At 43.0% G+C, this 19,527-nt stretch overlaps 1 protein-coding gene across 1 annotated transcript in view; it reads left to right on the top strand.

Annotated features, from left to right (window-relative positions):
- LOC128265366 (basement membrane-specific heparan sulfate proteoglycan core protein) overlaps positions 1-19,527 on the top strand; it is an 88,179-nt gene that overhangs the window by 61,514 nt on the left and 7,138 nt on the right. Inside the window, 17 exon segments of the mRNA XM_053001324.1 lie at positions 1,144-1,371; positions 1,482-1,703; positions 1,944-2,021; positions 2,796-2,929; positions 2,999-3,092; positions 3,455-3,841; positions 4,005-6,241; positions 6,318-7,407; positions 9,650-9,798; positions 9,866-10,046; positions 10,377-10,986; positions 11,175-11,437; positions 11,833-12,013; positions 12,497-12,897; positions 13,699-14,161; positions 14,248-14,497; positions 14,897-15,071. Coding sequence (XP_052857284.1) covers positions 1,144-1,371; positions 1,482-1,703; positions 1,944-2,021; positions 2,796-2,929; positions 2,999-3,092; positions 3,455-3,841; positions 4,005-6,241; positions 6,318-7,407; positions 9,650-9,798; positions 9,866-10,046; positions 10,377-10,986; positions 11,175-11,437; positions 11,833-12,013; positions 12,497-12,897; positions 13,699-14,161; positions 14,248-14,497; positions 14,897-15,071 — 7,143 coding nt within the window.

Here is a 19,527-nt window from a genome sequence, read left to right as displayed (position 1 = left end):
CAAATTTTCAAAAGTGAAAGCTTAAAGCAAATAACGTAAATACATTTTTTAAAAGAAACTTAGGAAAATTATGAATGTAAAGTTATTTCTGCGAACTTAAATATCGAATATCTTTTCTGAATATCGTGTTTTTAATTTTTTTTACACTTTTTAATGTAAAATAAAAATATAACGAAAACGAATGATACCGAATAATATGTTAAACTTAAAGCTTAAACTAAATTTAATATATATTTTTGTTAATTTAAATATAAATATAAATATATATATATGCTACAAGGGTCCAGTTTATGCATTCCACCAACATCGTATTGCATCCAATATGAATATTGTATGTGTTTTTTCATTTGCTAATCTATTTATCTCTATTCTCCGTCTCTCACTCCGTTTCTCTTTCTCTCACGCTTTCTCCACTCTGCTTTTGGTCGTGTGATATTTTCTTATTTTGCGTTATTGTATTTCACCTGAATTTGGTTGCACCACCAAAACCATTCCAAACCACTGCATACCACTACCCAAATATCGTATACAGGTACTGCCATCCTGTGCAAGGATAATGAGTTCCTCTGCTTCGATCGCCAGTTTTGCATAAATTCAACGCAGCATTGTGATGGCTTCTACGACTGCCGTGATTTTTCCGATGAGCAGAATTGCATTGGTTAATAAAACAGCAATCGATTTGGTTTAATATTGGTTTTTAAAATAGTTTGCTCTAGCTATAGTTGCCCTATTACTATTAGAACCTTTTAATATTTTTAAAAAGTAATGAACATTCTTATTATTAACATGCATTCAAAACTATAAATCATTTGGGAAAACAAATTTTGCAGTTAGCATTCTTACTATTCTTATTTATTGGAACCGCCAGAAATTAAGTTATTTAATTAATAAATAAGAATTTATATTTTGTTATCTATGAAATTCATCATTGCTACATTTTCAGTGGTGGTGATTTAAAAATTTTAAGTTTGTCTTAAGTCAGCCTGCATGCGTTGAACATTGTGTGCACTATTTTATATACTTTTTGTTTATATTAATAACTTTCAATCCGAAATTGACCTTACACTTTCAGCAGTTTTAGTGAATTTAAATCTGATTTCTTGGAGACCCGTTTTTGACCTGAATTTTTGGCTTAACCCACAGGCTGTGCACCGAGTCAATACCGTTGCAGAAACGGAGACTGCGTTGCTGGATCGGCTGTCTGCGATGGAGTCCCCCAATGTAGCGACAATTCCGATGAACTCAACTGTGGGGGAGCCCAGGAATGTCTGCCCAGTCAGTTCAGATGTAATAGTGGCCAGTGCGTGAGCCTGGGAGCACGTTGCAATGGACGATCCGATTGCCAGGATGGCTCCGATGAACATATTTGCGGTAAGTAAGGGCATTAAGTGACACCCCTGCAATTCAGCCAGGATCCGACGCCATCATCGCCATAGCTCGAACATTGCATCATTCACTCGCTTATGCATATATATGTAAAGGTCATCATCAAGTTGAGGTCACCCAAGGAACCACTGGAAGTGGCACCACCTCTACTAGCACCACTGCCATGACGCCACTGAGAATCATCTGCCCACCAACCTCATTTAAATGCGACAATGGGCCCTGTATTTCGCTGGGTCTACGATGCAATGGACGGATCGATTGTCCATATGATGATAGCGATGAGGTGGATTGTGGTCATGTCAGCAATGAGATTGACAGTAAGTGGGCGACCCACCGGCAGACCGAGAGACCGAAATGCCCATAACCAATGATATTAAATAACTGTCTGACTTTCCCTAAAGTAGTTACTAACTGCGATTGAGGGCTAGGACTAACACATATCTACACATCCACACATCTATCTTCCTACACCCTGATTCACCTACCATATCCTTTAGATAGCCCTTACTTTACACAAGACTTACTCTGAATTTATTTCAATTCCTCGAATACAACAGACAACTTTAACAACCCTGGACGTGGATCGAACCAATTGAATCTCAAGACCTACCCAGACGCTCAGATCATCAAGGAGAGTAAGTATCCCAATGGGCTATTCTCCATGATCCGTTGTTCCTCGTACATATATCTAAAATATTACAAAAATATATCAAGCTTGTGTCTGTTAAATGTTCTGGGAGCAATAATTTAAACTCAATTTTCGTTGTATTGATATTTTAAAATATTTTTGGACAACCCTAATTGCCGTTCTTTGTTCTCGTTAATGCTTAACCCAAACCAATTCTATAAACCAAAATAAAATATATAAACCGCAGGATATATTAGGGAGGGTAAGTTGGCCTAACTACAATCACTATATGCATACGTGTAGACAATATTTCGACTAGCACTTGGAACCCAGCACCACCAGCACCACGAAACTGCACGAAAAAATCTGGCCAGAAGTGGAGTTGTACATTAAGTCGAAATTTTGAAATCACAAAATCCTTAGAGAACGAACCCCTTTATATCTTTGATTATAGTTGTATTATTTGTTAAAGAGTATTATATGTATGTGTGGATTTTATATACAAACATTGTTGGAATATTAAATGAATAAGATTTATGATATAACAGAAGACATTCTTAAAACTAAGTCCTCGGTTTCTATAAAAATAATTTTAAAATTTCTTGTATCTATATTTTGTATTATTTGTATTTTAATTTGCTACTTATGTACATTGATAAATTCCAACATGATTATCGTACAAGTAAATCCCACCTATATCAAAACCTTTTTTTTTTGCTCGTCAGCTGTTTACCGATTGCGTTTGGCACCATGTTAATTAGATTTTGTGCTCCCCTCACAGGTCGCGAGGTCATCTTCCGTTGCCGTGATGAAGGTCCCGCTCGCGCCAAGGTCAAGTGGTCTCGCCCCGGTGGACGACCTCTGCCCCCCGGATTCACAGATCGCAACGGTCGCCTTGAAATTCCCAACATTCGGGTAAGTCACCTTTTTTTAACCAAACTACTAGGTCATGATTGAATCAGTTAAAATTTACTTATCAAATAGGTTGAGGATGCTGGCACATATGTTTGCGAGGCTGTGGGTTATGCCAACTATATAGCCGGCCAGCAGGTCACCGTGAACCTCAATGTCGAGCGCTGTAAGTATGAGTCTATATTTAAGTGAGTTCTAAGGTTGGGTTTTCTAAGGAAAAAAGGAAATTTGTATAATCCAAACAAGCAGCCTGGGGCGAACACAAGTATGAGGAGCTTCGCTCGAATCGCATAAGATATGGTACTGTGCCACACATTGATCTTGAGTTCTTTGGACTAGGTAGGGTTTCATTTAAAGTTGCTTTAGGGCTACAGCCCTCCAACGAAACTTGGCTTACAAATTTTTATATAACTTTTCTCTTCCCATTTTGCCACTTGGCTCTGTTATTGGTAAGCTGGAAGGCGCTATAACATTTCGCAGACCCTCATTATAATTATTTTTTCCGTTCCACTACTTTCCTCTGCTCAGATAACGACTTGTCATCCCGTCCGAGCTCAGCCTGCTCTGAACACCAGTCCACGTGCATGAACGGCGAGTGTATTGATAGGACGGCCATCTGCGATGGAACTCCAGACTGCTCGGATGCCTCCGATGAGCAGAGCTGCAGTTTGGGCCGCAAGTGTCAGCCCAACCAGTTCATGTGCGCCAATTCCAAGTGCGTGGATCGCACCTGGCGCTGTGATGGACAGAACGACTGCGAGGATAATTCCGATGAGACCTCCTGCGATCCGGAACCAAGTGGCGCTCCCTGCCGATTTAGCGAGTTCCAGTGCCGCAGTGGTCATTGCATCCCCAAGAGCTTCCAGTGCGACAATTTGGCGGATTGTACTGACGGTACCGATGAAGTTGGCTGCAGTGAGTATCCGTAGACGTTTAAGTACAAGCCATTTATGATGGAATACCCTTGATATCTACAATCCGCAATGAAGGATCTGTTGGAATATTGGTCCTTCATGGCGGATATTGAAAATCAAGTTTTTATGCATTTGCGCCATGATAACCCGAAACTCTTTCTCAGTGAAACCCATGCCGATTCGCCCGCCACCCCCATCGGTATCCCTGATGGAGTTCGAGGTGCTCGAACTGACCTGCGTGGCCACCGGAACCCCAACACCGATGATCGTGTGGCGTTTGAACTGGGGCCATGTGCCCGACAAGTGCGAGTCGAAGAGCTACGGTGGAACCGGAACTCTCCGCTGCCCGGATATGAGACCAAAAGACAGTGGAGCTTACTCGTGCGAGATTATCAATACGCGCGGCACTCACTTTGTGAACCCGGACACCATTGTCACCGTGACGCCACAACGCACGGACGTGTGCAAAGCTGGATTCTTCAATATGCTGGCCCGCAAATCAGACGATTGCGTCAAGTGCTTCTGTTTCGGAGTGGCCAATTCCTGCGATAGTGCCAATTTGTTTACCTACGCCATTCAACCGCCGATCGTCTCGCACCGCGTTCTTACTGTGGAACTGAGTCCGCGTCGCCAGATTGTGATCAATGAGGCAGCTCCGGGTCAGGATCTGATCACCCTGCACCATGGCGTTCAGTTCAGGGCCTCGAATGTTCACTTTGCTGGTCGGGAGACGCCCTACTTGGCATTGCCCTCGGACTATATGGGCAACCAGTTGAAGTCCTATGGCGGAAACTTGAGGTACGAAGTTAGCTACATGGGCAGTGGAAGACCCGTCAATGGTTCAGATGTTATCATCACCGGCAATCGTTACACTATAACCTATAGTGTTCGCACTCAACCTGGTCAAAAGAACAAGGTTAAAATTCCGATATTGCCGGGAGGATGGCTGAAACCCGATGGCTACAAGGCCACGCGCGAAGAGATCATGATGATACTGGCCAATGTGGATAATATTCTGATACGACTGGGCTACCTGGATAGCACCGCTCGCGAGGTGGATCTAATAAATATTGCCTTGGATTCGGCTGGAAGTTCGGACCAGGGATTGGGCAGTGCCTCCCTCGTGGAGAAGTGCTCGTGTCCACCCGGTTATGTGGGTGATTCCTGTGAGACCTGTGCCCCCGGCCACGTCAGACAGCCGGGAGGACCCTGGCTTGGTCAGTGTGTGCCCTTCATTCCGGAACCTTGTCCATCCGGAACGTTTGGCGATCCACGACGTGGTGTGCCCTGCAAGGAGTGTCCTTGCCCCCTGACCGGCGGCAATAACTTTGCCAGTGGCTGCCAACAGAATCCCGACGGCGATGTCGTATGCCGATGCAATGAGGGCTACGCGGGCAGGAGGTGCGAATACTGCGCATCTGGCTACCAGGGTAATCCGCTGGCTCCGGGAGGAGTTTGTCACCCGATACCCGATACTTCGTGCAACGTGGATGGAACCTACAACATCCAGAGCAACGGAGCCTGCCAGTGCAAGGATAAGGTGATTGGCGAACAGTGCGACACGTGTGCGGCTAAGAGTTTCCACCTCAATTCGTTCACCTACACTGGATGCATCGAGTGCTTCTGCAGCGGAGTGGGAGATGATTGCGATAGTAGTACGTTGTATCGCGACCAGGTGACCAGCACCTTTGGACGTTCGCGCGTCAATCATGGCTTCGCATTGGTTAACGACTATATGCGTGCCACCCCGGAGACCATACCCGTGTCCATGGCCGTGGTGCCCAATGCGCTGAGCTTTGTGGGATCGGCGGATCATGCCGGGGACACACTCTACTGGAGTCTGCCGGCCGCCTTTCTGGGCAACAAGCTGACTTCCTACGGCGGCAAGCTGAGCTACACTTTGAGCTACAGTCCTCTGCCCAGTGGCATAATGTCCCGCAACAGTGCCCCGGATGTGGTGATAAAGAGTGGCGAGGACCTGAGGCTCATCCACTACAGGAAATCACAGGTTAGCCCCAGTGTGGCCAACACCTATGCCGTCGAGATCAAGGAGAGCGCCTGGCAGCGCAGCGACGCAGTGTCGGCCAACCGTGAGCATGTCCTGATGGCCCTCAGCAACATTACGGCCATCTACATTAAGGCCACGTATACCACGAGCACCAAGGAGGCCTCGTTGCGTCAGGTGACATTGGACACTGCTACGGCTACGAATCTGGGCACAGCGCGTGCCGTCGAAGTCGAGCAATGTCGCTGTCAAGAGGGCTATGTGGGAACGTCCTGCGAGCGGTGTGCTCCTGGTTACGCCCGCGATCCGGAGGGTGGAATCTATCTGGGATCCTGCCTACCCTGCGAGTGCAATGGACATTCGAAGTATTGCAACGCCGAAACCGGGGACTGCGAAGTGAGTATTGGGCTCAAAGGATTAATGTCCATACCCTTAGTAACCGCACTAATTCCACTTTTTTTTCAATTTGCAGAACTGTTCTGACAACACCGATGGATCCAACTGTGAAGTATGCGCCGCCGGCTATGTGGGCGATGCCACCCGCGGAACTCCGTACGACTGCCAACCCGATGAGGGCAATCCGGCGCCGCGTCCGCCGCCACCGGGCAATCAAACACTTGATAACTGTAACGTATACTGCGATTCTCACGGTACGTACGCTTGCCGCGACAACTACTGCCAGTGTAAGACGAACGTAATTGGGGATCAGTGCGATGAGTGCCGCCCCGGAACCTACGGACTGTCCCCCGAAAACCCGGAGGGCTGCAAGGAGTGCTACTGCTCCGGAGTGTCCAACCAGTGCCGTTCGGCAGCTCTGTACCGCCAGCAGATACCCGTGGACTTCATTCTCAACGCACCCCTTATCACAGATGATAACGGCGATATTTTGGACACGCAGAACCTAGAACCCGACTTAGCCAGTAACATGTACACCTACTCGCACCCCAGCTACACGGACAAATTCTGGAGCCTCAGAGGCAGTGTGCTGGGCAACCAGCTCCTGTCTTACGGCGGCCTCCTGAGTTACACCCTAGTGGTGGAATCCTTTGGCAACTATGTGCCTGGACAGGATGTGATCCTGATTGGAAACGGAGTCAAGCTGGTGTGGTCCAGTCCCGACGGACGTGGCGATCGGGAGGAGTACAGTGTGCGACTGCACGAGGACGAGCAATGGCAGCGCAAGGATCGTGGATCGGCACGACCGGCATCCCGCTCGGACTTCATGACTGTGCTAACGGATCTGCAGCACATACTGGTCCGAGCCACGCCCAAGGTGCCCTCGACAAGGACCTCGATCGGCAATGTCATTCTAGAGAGTGCTGTCACCACCAGAACGCCGGGAGCTACGCATGCCGTCGATCTCGAGATGTGCCAGTGCCCAACCGGATATTCGGGCTCTTCCTGTGAGAGCTGCGCACCACTCTACTATCGCGACTCCAGCGGTTCCTGCAGCCTGTGTCCTTGCGAGGCCTCCAACACCGAGTCCTGCGATTTGGTTAGCGGCAGCTACGTCGAATGCCGGTGCAAGCCACGCTGGAAGGGTGACCGCTGTCGCGAAATTGGTGAGTGGATGAAATGGTGAAAAGAGTCAGAACCCCAACGTGCAATTCGTCTTTCCATCGCTCTCCCTTTGCTCAATCACTGGCTTCCTGGCCCAACTTCTGCATACGAAACTACATTGAATACTGTCCAGATACGGTGCTCGTACTCTATGCGGTCTCTTAAGAGCAAGTTCGAGTTTCAGGGTATACTGTATTCATGAAGATGTACTGCCAGAATGAAACCTTTCCTATTCCCTAGTCTTTATGCGCCTTAAATACCTACTCAGATTTGGCCAAAGAATCGCCTGGTCAAAAATAGGCCTGTCCGTTGTAAGAATCAGATCTCTGAAACTTTAAGAACTTGAGGAGAACCCTTTGGTATGCAAGGTACTGTTGTACTGACAAGTGCATACAAAAGGCTTTTCAAGACATTTAGTCTTTCTTTAAGCCAACACAAGTGATGTTGCCCCAAGGCCAACTGCTAAATCTGAGTAGTGAGTTTTACAAGATCGGATTAACCGATTATTAAGTTCTTACCTGTTTTATTTACTTTCTCCTCTCTCTCGGACTTTGTTTTTGTCATTCCTCTTCCTCCGTCATCAACGCTCAAACCGATACAAATTTGTAAACAACAATTTGAAAAATAAAAAAAACCAAAATTTAAAATTGCAATCACCAAAACCAACAAACATCCCATCCATCCACATTCTAGACACATCGCCCATTATTGAAGAACCGCCCCAGATATGTGATTTAAGCAGGGGATTCTGTTGCAGCGGCTTTCAGTTCGATATCGCACCGAACGAGACAATATCGTATAATGACACCCTGCAGATATATAAGGGCAACAGAATCATAGGAAATATGACCAAGCTGCGCTACGGCTGTCCATCGCGAGGTTCGCTCCAGACTCTTCGATCCACCGAACTGAACCACTGAAAAGCACACTGCCGTCTACAAAACACACCACAACTGTTGCTTTCCTAATACTCTACTCGTACCTCTATCTCGTATCTCGCACACCAGCGCACCTAAAACTCCATTCTACACCCCCTACTATTAAGTATCTTCCCAGCTTAGATATGTGTAAAGAACTGCGTGTGTGTAGAGCGAACCTAACTCGTATCTCGTTTATCGTATCTCGTATATCTGTGACCTAAACCCCAAGTAGACCAAGTGGGATATTATTTCCCAGAATCTTGTAATTGGGTTAGCGCTCCTGTATTATCTCTGCCTCTGCCTCTCCTTCTTTGACTCTGTGTCTGATCTTCTGGTGATCTAAAAACCATTTAGCTAGTCTATGTGTCTTAGTACTTGTCTTACCCCAACAGTAGTTTTTGTTATCTGTGTACAGATGCCGAGCTATTACCTCTGATCCTCCGAACCCCACTTCGTGCAGTCCATCGATAACTATCTTGTCTCTCTGTCTCTGTGTGTATTATATATATTATTTGTATCTTAGCTGCCAGTCTATAACGTCAGCGATCGCAAAGCCAAACCAATATTGGCCCAGAAACACGCTCAAGTAGACCATGACATTACCATAGAAATTCATAGCCACTAATCCAGGTCTAGAAACCATAGTGCGATTCATAACTTTTGATCGTAAAGGGACAGAAATTAATTTAAACTTGACTAACAAGTTAATTTGTTGTTTACAATCATAGATTACCGATCGATTACTACGTAAATAAATAAACTCACTGATTAAGTTTTACATACTTTGAACTACTTAAATGGGTTTTTTACATAATACAAGACTACCTCATCATTGTTGATAAATTACTTTTTTTTACTATCACATTAATCAAAACAGAACCCTTAAAAGTTAGTTAACTTTGAAAGTTTTGAACGCACTATCTCCATGTTTGTTAATCAATCTGTCGCCTAACCCTCGAAACTGTAGGTCAATCAGAGTTATCTCCAAATCGGAATGGAGACTCCGAAAACCAAAACTAAACCTTTAATTCGATATCCTGACTTTGTGCTCCTGAATAGGAGTCATTAAACCGCAACCACCTGTCACTAACACACTCTAAAGAGCTCTTTTCACGACCTGAGTTTTTCATTTGAGGTTTTTGGTATTTTCAGAGAGTGTGAAAACAAACAAAATCAAAAAACAAAAAACAAAAATACCAAAAGCTCAGAAAAGCTGGGCTGTCGTGTAAAGAGGTCCCTACTCACACACCGTAAGGAACTCAGATTGTGGGAAATTACTGGGGTGCTACAGCATATGCCTAATCGATTTTTCCCGCTAACCTAGAAACTAACGTACCCTCGGTACCGGATCCCAGTACCGAAGATCCCGTGCGGACCCAGATCATTGTGTCGATTGAGAAACCGGAGATTACTATCGTTCCTGTGGGCGGATCGCTGGTCCTCAGCTGTAGCGGTCGGATGCGCTGGAGCAATGTGAGTTCTGAGTTCTAGATGTATACCATCTAGAGATTCTGATATTAACATTCTGTTTTGATTATAGGATCCAGTCTATGTGAATTGGTACAAGGAGAACAGTCGCATGCCAGAGGATCACGAAGTCAATGGTGGTAATCTGCATCTTTTCAACCTGGACATCAGCGATTCTGGAGTCTACATTTGCCAGGCCGTTAGCAAGGAAACCAATCGCATTTTCAAGGATTCCGTCTCCATCACCATAACCCGTGAGTATTTGTTCTGTACCTAATTGTATCCATACTTTATCGTTCCCCTGATCTAAAAAACAAACAAATGCTGCATTTTTCAAAGGATATGCCCAGGAAATGCTGGCTCGCTATGGTATTTAAAGCTTTTAAACTTAATAAAGAGAAAACGTTATATTATGCTTTAAGACGACAATGAATAGTACATAGATATAAGGGTGTTACAGGAATCTCTATTAGATTTGGTCTTCCAGAGAGATTTCTGTGGCACATTCGTTAGAACTCTTTTCAACTTAAGACTATGCTGACCTGTCCTATCTCTGTCTCTTCAATCTAAAATTCACTCCTTAGCGGTGGACCAGCGCTCGCCGGCTCAGATTGTGAACCTGCCCCACGATGTGACCTTTGATGAATACCAGCCCAACGAGATCGTCTGCGAGGTGACGGGTAACCCGGCACCCACTGTCACCTGGACTCGAGTGGATGGACAGGCGGATGCCCAGAGCACACGAACGTACAACAACCGCTTGATCTTCGAGTCGCCAAGGAAATCGGATGAGGGTCGCTATCGCTGCCAGGCGTACAATGAACTGCATCGTGTTGAGCAGTATGTCATCGTTTATGTCCAGAGCAACACTCCACAGCCGCCGCCGCCGCAGGATCGTTTGTATATCCAGCCGGAGGAGGTTAATGGCTATGCGGGCGAATCTTTCCGACTATCCTGCCAATTTACAAGCGGTGCCTCTCTGCACTACGATTGGTTACTCAACGGCAGCCCCCTGTCCTCTTCGGCCCCCCGAAATGTCCAGTTCAATGACAATGTCCTGGAGGTACACGATGCCAGCTACCGCGACTCTGGAATCTACACCTGTGCGGCCTTTGATCAACGCACCCGCCGCAACCTAACCGCAGACGCTCGTGTTAACATCGAGCCACGCGAGGAACCACCAATCGATGATGGGTGAGTTGTCAGTTTCCTTATCACGATGTTCTTACATTATTTTTGAGGAACTTTTAACACTTCTTATTTTTTCGTTGCACCACCAAACAACATCAATGTTTTTGTTTAAAATTTTCATATGCCACAAAAGTATTTATTTTGAGCGCTTAGGAGTCTAACATACCTTTGACTTTGCTTACATCCCACAGCGCCAAACCAAGGATTGTGCCATTGCCGGAGAATGTCAACATCATCCAGGGTCAGGATTATAGCATCACGTGCGAGGCCAGTGGAACGCCCCATCCCTCGATCAAATGGGCCAAGGTGCACGACCAGTTGGCCGTCAATGTCCACATCAACAGCAATGTGCTGACCATCTATGGAGCCCGGCCCGAGAATCGCGGTCCATACTCCTGCTTTGCCGTTAACTCCCACGGAACTGAACAGTCCAGCACAAACATCGATATTGAACGTAAGTTTTCAGAGATCCACGACCTTAGTATGCTTGTACCCCAAATTTAGCTACCTTGGCTGCTGCGGTTAAAGAACATTAATAATTCTTAGACATCTTTGACCGCAACTCCTTCTAAAAACATTTCCTCACACCAAGAAAAAGTTCCCAAGCTAACGATGCCTTTGCTCTATTTCGTCTTGTTGTCTCTCTTCCCTCACAAACACTGATTATCTTGCCTCTGAACTTTTTATTATTTAAAACCTTTCAACCCTTGACCCGACTCTATTTGATATAAATTAAAACTTAAAACTTTGCCATGCAAGTGCACAAGAGTGGAGTTGGTAATAAGACAGGTCCGCACACTCTGATCCTAATACTAATTGGTGCCACCACTGTCGTTTACTTGTTTGTAGCCCGGGAGCGGCCTAACATTAGGATTGAACCGGAGACCCAGCAAACAGTTCTTGTCGGCGGGCAGGCTGCCCTCTACTGCACCGCTCACGGTATTCCCAAGCCAACCGTCGAGTGGGTTCGAGTGGACGGCCAACCGCTGACGCCGCGTCACACGACCAGAGAAGAGCCCGGCTATATGGTGTAAGTACTCCAATCTACTTCCATCTTCATTTTTGTTACCCAGACAGTGGCATTGTAAACCCGTTGGAAACACACCGCTTTGCTCATGTGTCAGTTCTTTAAATCATATATATTAGTATATTAAGATCAAGAGGAATCACGTTTACAAAGTTCTTAGTTTGAATCGTTTATTGCTTTTAAAGAATTCTTCAAAAACAAATTTGAACAAAAAAAAAAAAAATCATTCAGAACAAAAGAATTTTACAAAAATTTTTCTGAATTATATATTAATAAATCATATAATCTTGTTGTTTTAAATCTTAACATATGTCAAGCATAATGCACTTACAAAAATTGCGAAGAAGAGTGTTTAACAAGAGGTTATCCGACCGGATTGAAAAATAAAATTTGAAGATAGACTGTAATCTATTTAGAAATATTTTTGTACATTAGAATTTTGTTCAATACATATAATTAAAATATTCCTCTTGCATTTCCATGCAGAATCGAAGACATTCAGGTCGCTGATGACGGCCAGTACGAGTGTCGGGCGAGAAATATTGCTGGCGAGGCCACCGGAGTGGCCTCCATTGTCGTCCAGGAGCAACCTGTCGTGCAGCTAAGCACCGAACAGCAGACCATTCGACTCACCGAGGGCGACGAACTGTCGCTGAGCTGCGTGGGTAGCGGTGTGCCCACTCCGTCTGTTTTCTGGACCCAGCCTGAAAGGAGCAGTTTCAGGGGACTCGCGGGACCGTCATCCACGAACACGGCCAACGTCCAGATCTACCGAGTCACACTGGAGGACGCCGGCGTCTACACTTGCCGCGGATCCAATGAGGCGGGCGAAGATGAAAAATACGTGCTCGTGGAAGTTCAGCCCAAACGGGGCGACATCGGAGGAGGTGAGTCCTTGCAGCCAGGCTATGGATATATTGGATATGTTTTAAAATAATAATCGACAAACACTCAGTCATAGAAATATCAATATAAAAAATGCATTATTATTATTTTTTTTTATAGATATTTTTTTTTAATTGTCTTTTTTTCCAATCAAATTTCAACAAAAAGTTAAGTCTTTTTCTACTTTTCGTTACTATATCTAGGTATATTTAATAAAAAATGAGCAAACTCTTTAAATGTACCAACATCAAATAAACTGTATGTTAATTGTACAGAACATACTACACACAAAGAAAACTAAAGAACCAAATGAACTAAAAAGAGTCAAAATGATTTAAACTACCAAAAATTACCTAAAATCCCAGTTTGATAATTTTGAGGTCATTTTTTTTTTGTGTGTTCTCTGAGTGTATACAATGCAGAGGTTGCTACAACAAATTGCTTATGCTTAGGGTTTTCACACTGCTTAAAAACTGCAACAATATATTTTAAGTCCGTGAGTTCGTGTTATTCATTACCAAAGACGACGTTCTTTTTTCATTGCATACTTTGAAAAACATTTATAGTCTTTTTTTTATCTTATTAAAAATGTATGTATATATTTCAACAATAAACAAGTTTACTGCTACCTATGTATGTGAGAGCTTGAACAGGTTGTAACTCCTTAGGCTATTTCAAAACCACGTTGATTTCTGTGGCGCCCGCGAATTAAGGGTTATTTATGCAAGACTATGTGTTTGAGCATTGGTTTCTGGTCAATGAAGGCCGAATGTTAATGCTGCTCTTTATTGGTTTATTTACAGACGATACCGATGTGGACGACTTCGGTCCCCCCCGACCAACTTACAACCAGCCTTCGCGCCCCTACACCCAACCGCCTGGTTACAACGAAAAGCTGTCCGCCGAAATTGGCACAAATGTGACCCTAATTTGCGACATCTTCAAAGGGTTGAGCCCGTATTGGGAACGCGTTGATGGCACACCCCTGCCTCCAAATGCCCACGCGGAGCACAACAGTCTGGTGATTGTGTTCCTGCAGCTGCAGAATCTGGGCCAGTACCGCTGCAGCGGAATCGGAAGCGATGGTCATGTGGAGGCCATTGTGGTGAAGGAGCTGGTCCAGCTGCCCCTGCCCAGGATCACCTTCTATCCCAGCATTCCGCTCAACGTGGAGATAGGACAAAATTTGGATGTGTACTGCCAGGTGGAGAATGTGCGTCCGGAGGATGTGCATTGGAGCACCGACAATAATCGACCACTGCCCAGGTGCGAATATAAAAAGGGCAATTGGTTGACTGAGTCCCTAACCTTACTCTCTCTTTCTATTTTTTAATGACTTTTCCAAACCCCAGTAACGTTCGTTTCGAATACAATATCCTGCGATTCGAGTCCATCACTCAGGCGGCTGCCGGAGAATACCGCTGCTCCGCCTTCAATCAGTATGGAAACAGGTCAGAGACCGCCAAGGTGATGGTGAAGAAGCCCGGTGGCTTCCAGCCAGTTCCGCAGTCCCAGTTGCAACAGCACCGCGAGGGCAGCACCATCCAGCTAAGATGCAGTCTGACCACCCAGTACGGCGGCGAGGTTCGCGGCAATGTCCAGGTGAATATACCACTAAAAAATTGTCTTCAAAAAATATTTATAAATCCAAACCATCTATAAAACGTGTCAATTATACTGTGAAAAATGTTTATGCTTGAACAGAACTGCCATTGAGGGAATATTGCATAAAATAGTAGGTTGGAAATTGACAACAATAAGTACAGGTGCTTAAAAATCTACAGTGAACAATCTCATTTTTCGACTTGATTAAAGCTAACAACATTGCATAATAATATAGGGGATGTGGTCGCTAAAGTCATTTGCAAATATCTGCAAACAAAACGACTTTGGGAAAGATTTTTAACGGAAATGTTTTGTTCCCCAATCAAATGAAAAATAAAGTATCAATAACTATTATATTTAGGGATTAATGACCGAACTGGGTGTTACTCGTTTCAGTTCCATTGGTACCGTGAGGATGGCAGCCGGTTGCCGCACAACGCTCGTCCGGACAGCCAGGTGCTGGTGCTGACCGCTTTGCGACCGGAGGACGAGGGCCGCTACATCTGCAATTCGTACGATGTGGCCAGGAGGCAGCAACTGCCCCTCGTCTCTATCGACTTGCAAGTACTAAGTGAGTAATCGCAACGCGTTAGGTTTTCGGGGCCCGGGACTCCGCCTCCGGCTCAGAGTTGGAGTCGGATCCGACGGTCCGCAGTCAGAAAGAAGATGTCCTGTCCGACAGCAACCTATCTCCCATCTCTCCCCCCGAAAAAAAAACCCCACCAAAACGAAAGACCCACTTCCCAATGGGTTTACACTACATAAAAAGAAGAAATTTGAACAAAATCTTTGCTAGGCCATTCCGCAAGTAAAACAAAATAAGTAAGAGATCCCAAAAAAAAAACAAGAAAAATATAAATCTATAAGAAAAGGAAGAGTTTTCAAGGATTAGGCTTTGTTTAAGCAGGTTCGATCGTTCGCTGATTTTACTAATTCCACTTTATATATATTAATATATAAATATGAATACTTCTATATATAAACACATCAATGTAATCGTATCTGTTAAACTAAACTTAAAAATTTGCCAAACAGCAAAAGCACGAAATCGAAAACAGAGAAACACCCTGTAAATACAAAAAACAGAAATTGTCGCTCGCCAGCATCTGAAAACAGACAATATCTCTATGTATATATAAATGTCAAGCACCATAGGGAGCGGTTCCAGGGTAATACGAAAACACACTCTGTATATAACAAATGATCAAAAAGAAACATCGAAATCATTGCAAATACTTTGGTGATGGAGTCACAAAAAAAAAAAAAAAAAAACAATAAGACAACTGCCAATCATGTAGTAATATATAATACATGTCCATTGCATGCAAACAAAGTCCGAACCCAAGAATTTCCAAATTTCTTTTTCATTTTTTTTTTTTTACCAATTGAAACTATAGCAATCTAAGCTCTGAAAAAAAAAAACAAATTATACACCAAACGCACACTTATATATATACAAACATTCTGAAAACTTGATAAATCTTAAGCTTACCAAAATGGCTGCCAAAACATTTCTAATACGTTACATTTAAGTAAACCCCACTAAAAGTGAGAAATAAAACATAATATTAACATTAAAAACTTGCACATTGAAATGTGTGAACCAAATTGTAACATATTCTTTTTATTTATTTCCCAAGCCCTTGCAGAGGCCAAATGTCAGGGACATGTACAATTAAAATTGTCTTTTTCCGAGTTAAGAAAATAATTCCCTGAAATGATGAATTCTTAAATAAGATTTTAAATTTTCGATTTTCAATGTCCATTAAATGTCTTTTACAAATTAGAACAAAACATAGTTTTCCCTATTGGGAATCGAATTGGCATTGAAACTTATGGATCTGCAAGGGTTCTCAGAGCTTCGGTTGACCGATTCTGGACCTCTTTTGTTGCGTTTTTGTTAACATTTACATTCTATCTGGTTTCGGCTCCTTTCCCCTTTTCGCTATTTTCCCTTGGTGTTTGTTTATTTCAATACAGTTGGGTGTGTGTTAGTTTTAATGATATTTCTTGGTTATTGGTTATTGGTTATTGTCAAATGTTTGTTTGTGTTTTTGTGAATTAACAAGTGTAAACCAATGACAAGTTAATTATCTACGATATAAGCACCGCACAAACTCTACTTCCATTTTCACCACTTTATTCTTGACTTTCTACATCATTACCGAATTTGCACCCAAAGCACACTGAAAACCAAATATGCAAAGAAAACCAGCACAAATTAATCTGTAAATAATAAAAACTTAGCTTTTGTCTTGAATCAGATAAAATCAGTCAAAGAGTCAGATATAGAAGTATAATTTTGAAGAATATCCGTTGAAGCCGTAGGTTTTACAGTTCCACCTACTTTTTGAATGCAAATGGAACACATTAATTAATTTCATATTTATTTCTTTCTCTCTCACGCTTATTTCTCTCTCTCTCTCCCACTTTCTTACATGTGCGCTTGTTGAAATATTTTTATATTACCCTTTGATTTGACTTGACTTAAACTGTTTAATTGGTACATGCTATATGCTATAAATGAAATGCTATGTCAAAAACAAAAAAAAAAAAAAAAAACACCCACAAAACACAAACAAATTTAATGGTATGGCATGCAACTGCAACTGCAATCGATCAATCAATCGGTCAATCAAACGCCGCAACTACAACCACAAAGGAACTACCCAGTATCCTTCTCGGTACAAGGGCGGTGTCACCCTGAAAGACACGCCCTGCATGGTTCTGTATATTTGTGCAGGTGTGTTACAGCCACCGCCGCCTAACCAAATCTAATCGCAGCGATCCTTCATTATATGATACACCTATATTTTTTGTATTTTATTTACATTATTTTATTTTGTTTGATATTTTTTTTTTTATTTTCGTTTATTTGGCATTTGTTTTGTATTATTAATCTTATGATCTTTAAATCTGTATTATGTACTGCCTAACCCTAGAGCAATAGAAGTTTTATAAAAAAAAAAAAATCAAAAATAATTCCAAAAAACCTGTAAAAAGTTGCTTTAATGAAACTCCCACAACCCCCCACGCCCATTAATGCACAAGGTCTCAAGATGGACCCACGATTACCGACCCGATAGATTGAGCACCATCGTAACATCTTTCCAGCATGCGTGAAACCACAATAATCCTTACCTTAGTTTAATGCCCCGGGTTTTGAGATGTACATGTAGGGTTTAGGGATTACTACTAACCAAGGGCTTCAGTGCTGCGGAGGCTGTACATTTATGCTAATTTTTACTTTGTGCCTTTTCACAAAAAAAAAAAAAAAAACGACAAAAAAAAAAACCGAAATACTGATAATACTAAATATACCGAAAATACCGAAACATATAAATGCAAATAAAAAACGCCGCAGACTTCAAAAGCAGCAAACTATCGCCTTCGAAGCCCCTGAATTCTGGACCCGCCACGATTCGGCCGGCAACTATTTCGTACACCTGCCAGCCCAGCGACTTCAAGTGCGTTTCCCATCCGCACACCTGCGTCAGGGCCAACATGGTGTGTGATGGGATTTACGACTGTACGGATCACTCGGACGAATTTAACTGCATCGCCGGCAAGGGAAGCGGAAAACCAGGATCCAGCTCAGGATCGGGAACCTTTAAGCGGTGGAAGAAGCATCCGAGGCAAAGCAGGAGGAGCCTGGCGATGGCGAAGGCCATCAAGGATCGAAAGCTGAGGAAGCGAAGCTTCGGTTGGTCCCAAAGTTTTCTCCTTACCCCCAATGCAAAAGCTTTCTTTCTCTCTCTGCCCTGGTATCGCTATCTAATTCTCAACTGTACTTCCTTTCTTCCTTCCTCCTCCGATTTCCCATCTTCAATTCTATCCTTTCCGAACTCTATATATATTTTCCTCCACATTCTCCTTACTCCTTTGGCTGTTTAATTCCGCAATGCTCGTGGGTGCACAAAATCGTAGAGTTGAAACGATTGAAATTGGCACTCAATTGAAGAAACCCGATTATCGATAAGCGACCAGCGATAACCGATAACGAACAACCGCACCAAACTTCAAAGTCAATCGAGAAGTAATAAAGAAGACATGGCGCACTCGCACCTTGAGGGGTATAAAAGTAGCTTAAATGTAACAAATAACGATGAACGATAAACAAACGTTCAATATATTTACAGCGTTCAGCGGGTTGGCATTTTAACAGAATCTAATTTGCATGCAGCAGGATGAAAGTTACTAACTATATTATCATATTTAGAGTTACGAAATTTCTGTAAATAATACAAAACACTCAGACCCACACAAACACATATATGCGCACACTTTTTGTCACACTATAAGCGATAATTAAGTAATCAAAATTTTGTATAATGTATTTATAATTGTATCTATATATCTATATACCCGTTTATGTATTTTTTGTGACTCAAAAAGCCGATTTGATTTTAGTGGTAACCCAAGCCCCAATTAGATCCGTAGAATTCGACTCTTGAGATAAAAACGAAAACCAGAATAAACCCTAAACGACCCCATTTGTAACCCCACATGTATTCGCATTCTGTGTGATTCGATTCGTAGCAGTATTGAGTAAAAAGTAGCTCCATAAAAAGTAGTCCACCTCACCAAACCACATAGTCCCCTCTCTGTCGCTCTCTGTTTCTATATATGTATATCGTATATGTATGTATTGTCTAACTAGGAAACCAAATTCCAAATCGAAACAACTAAAACGAAACCAAATGCGATATGAATCGAACGATAAGCCTATCGACCTATAAATAAATGAATTTCGAATATAAAAAAACTAAAGTTTACCAAATGAATACGACTATATTTTATAAAATTAAATTATCGATATATAAACTTAATTTCGCCGATAACTTAGAACCTAGAACCTATTGTTCGATAAGTATCGCTTTCTTTCTGTTTAAAAAGCCAATTTTGACCTGTAATTTTGCTAACTGTTTTCTCTTTCTGTGTATTTTTTACTATCTTATTCCCATTTCCGTTGTTCACTACACTACACACACAAATACAATTACACCACCCACCCACACACACTCACA

The sequence above is a fragment of the Drosophila gunungcola genome, unplaced genomic scaffold, assembly GCF_025200985.1.
Source record: "Drosophila gunungcola strain Sukarami unplaced genomic scaffold, Dgunungcola_SK_2 000115F, whole genome shotgun sequence".
NCBI classification, from domain to species: Eukaryota; Metazoa; Arthropoda; class Insecta; order Diptera; family Drosophilidae; genus Drosophila; species Drosophila gunungcola.
This window is presented reverse-complemented; position numbering and strand designations above follow the sequence as displayed.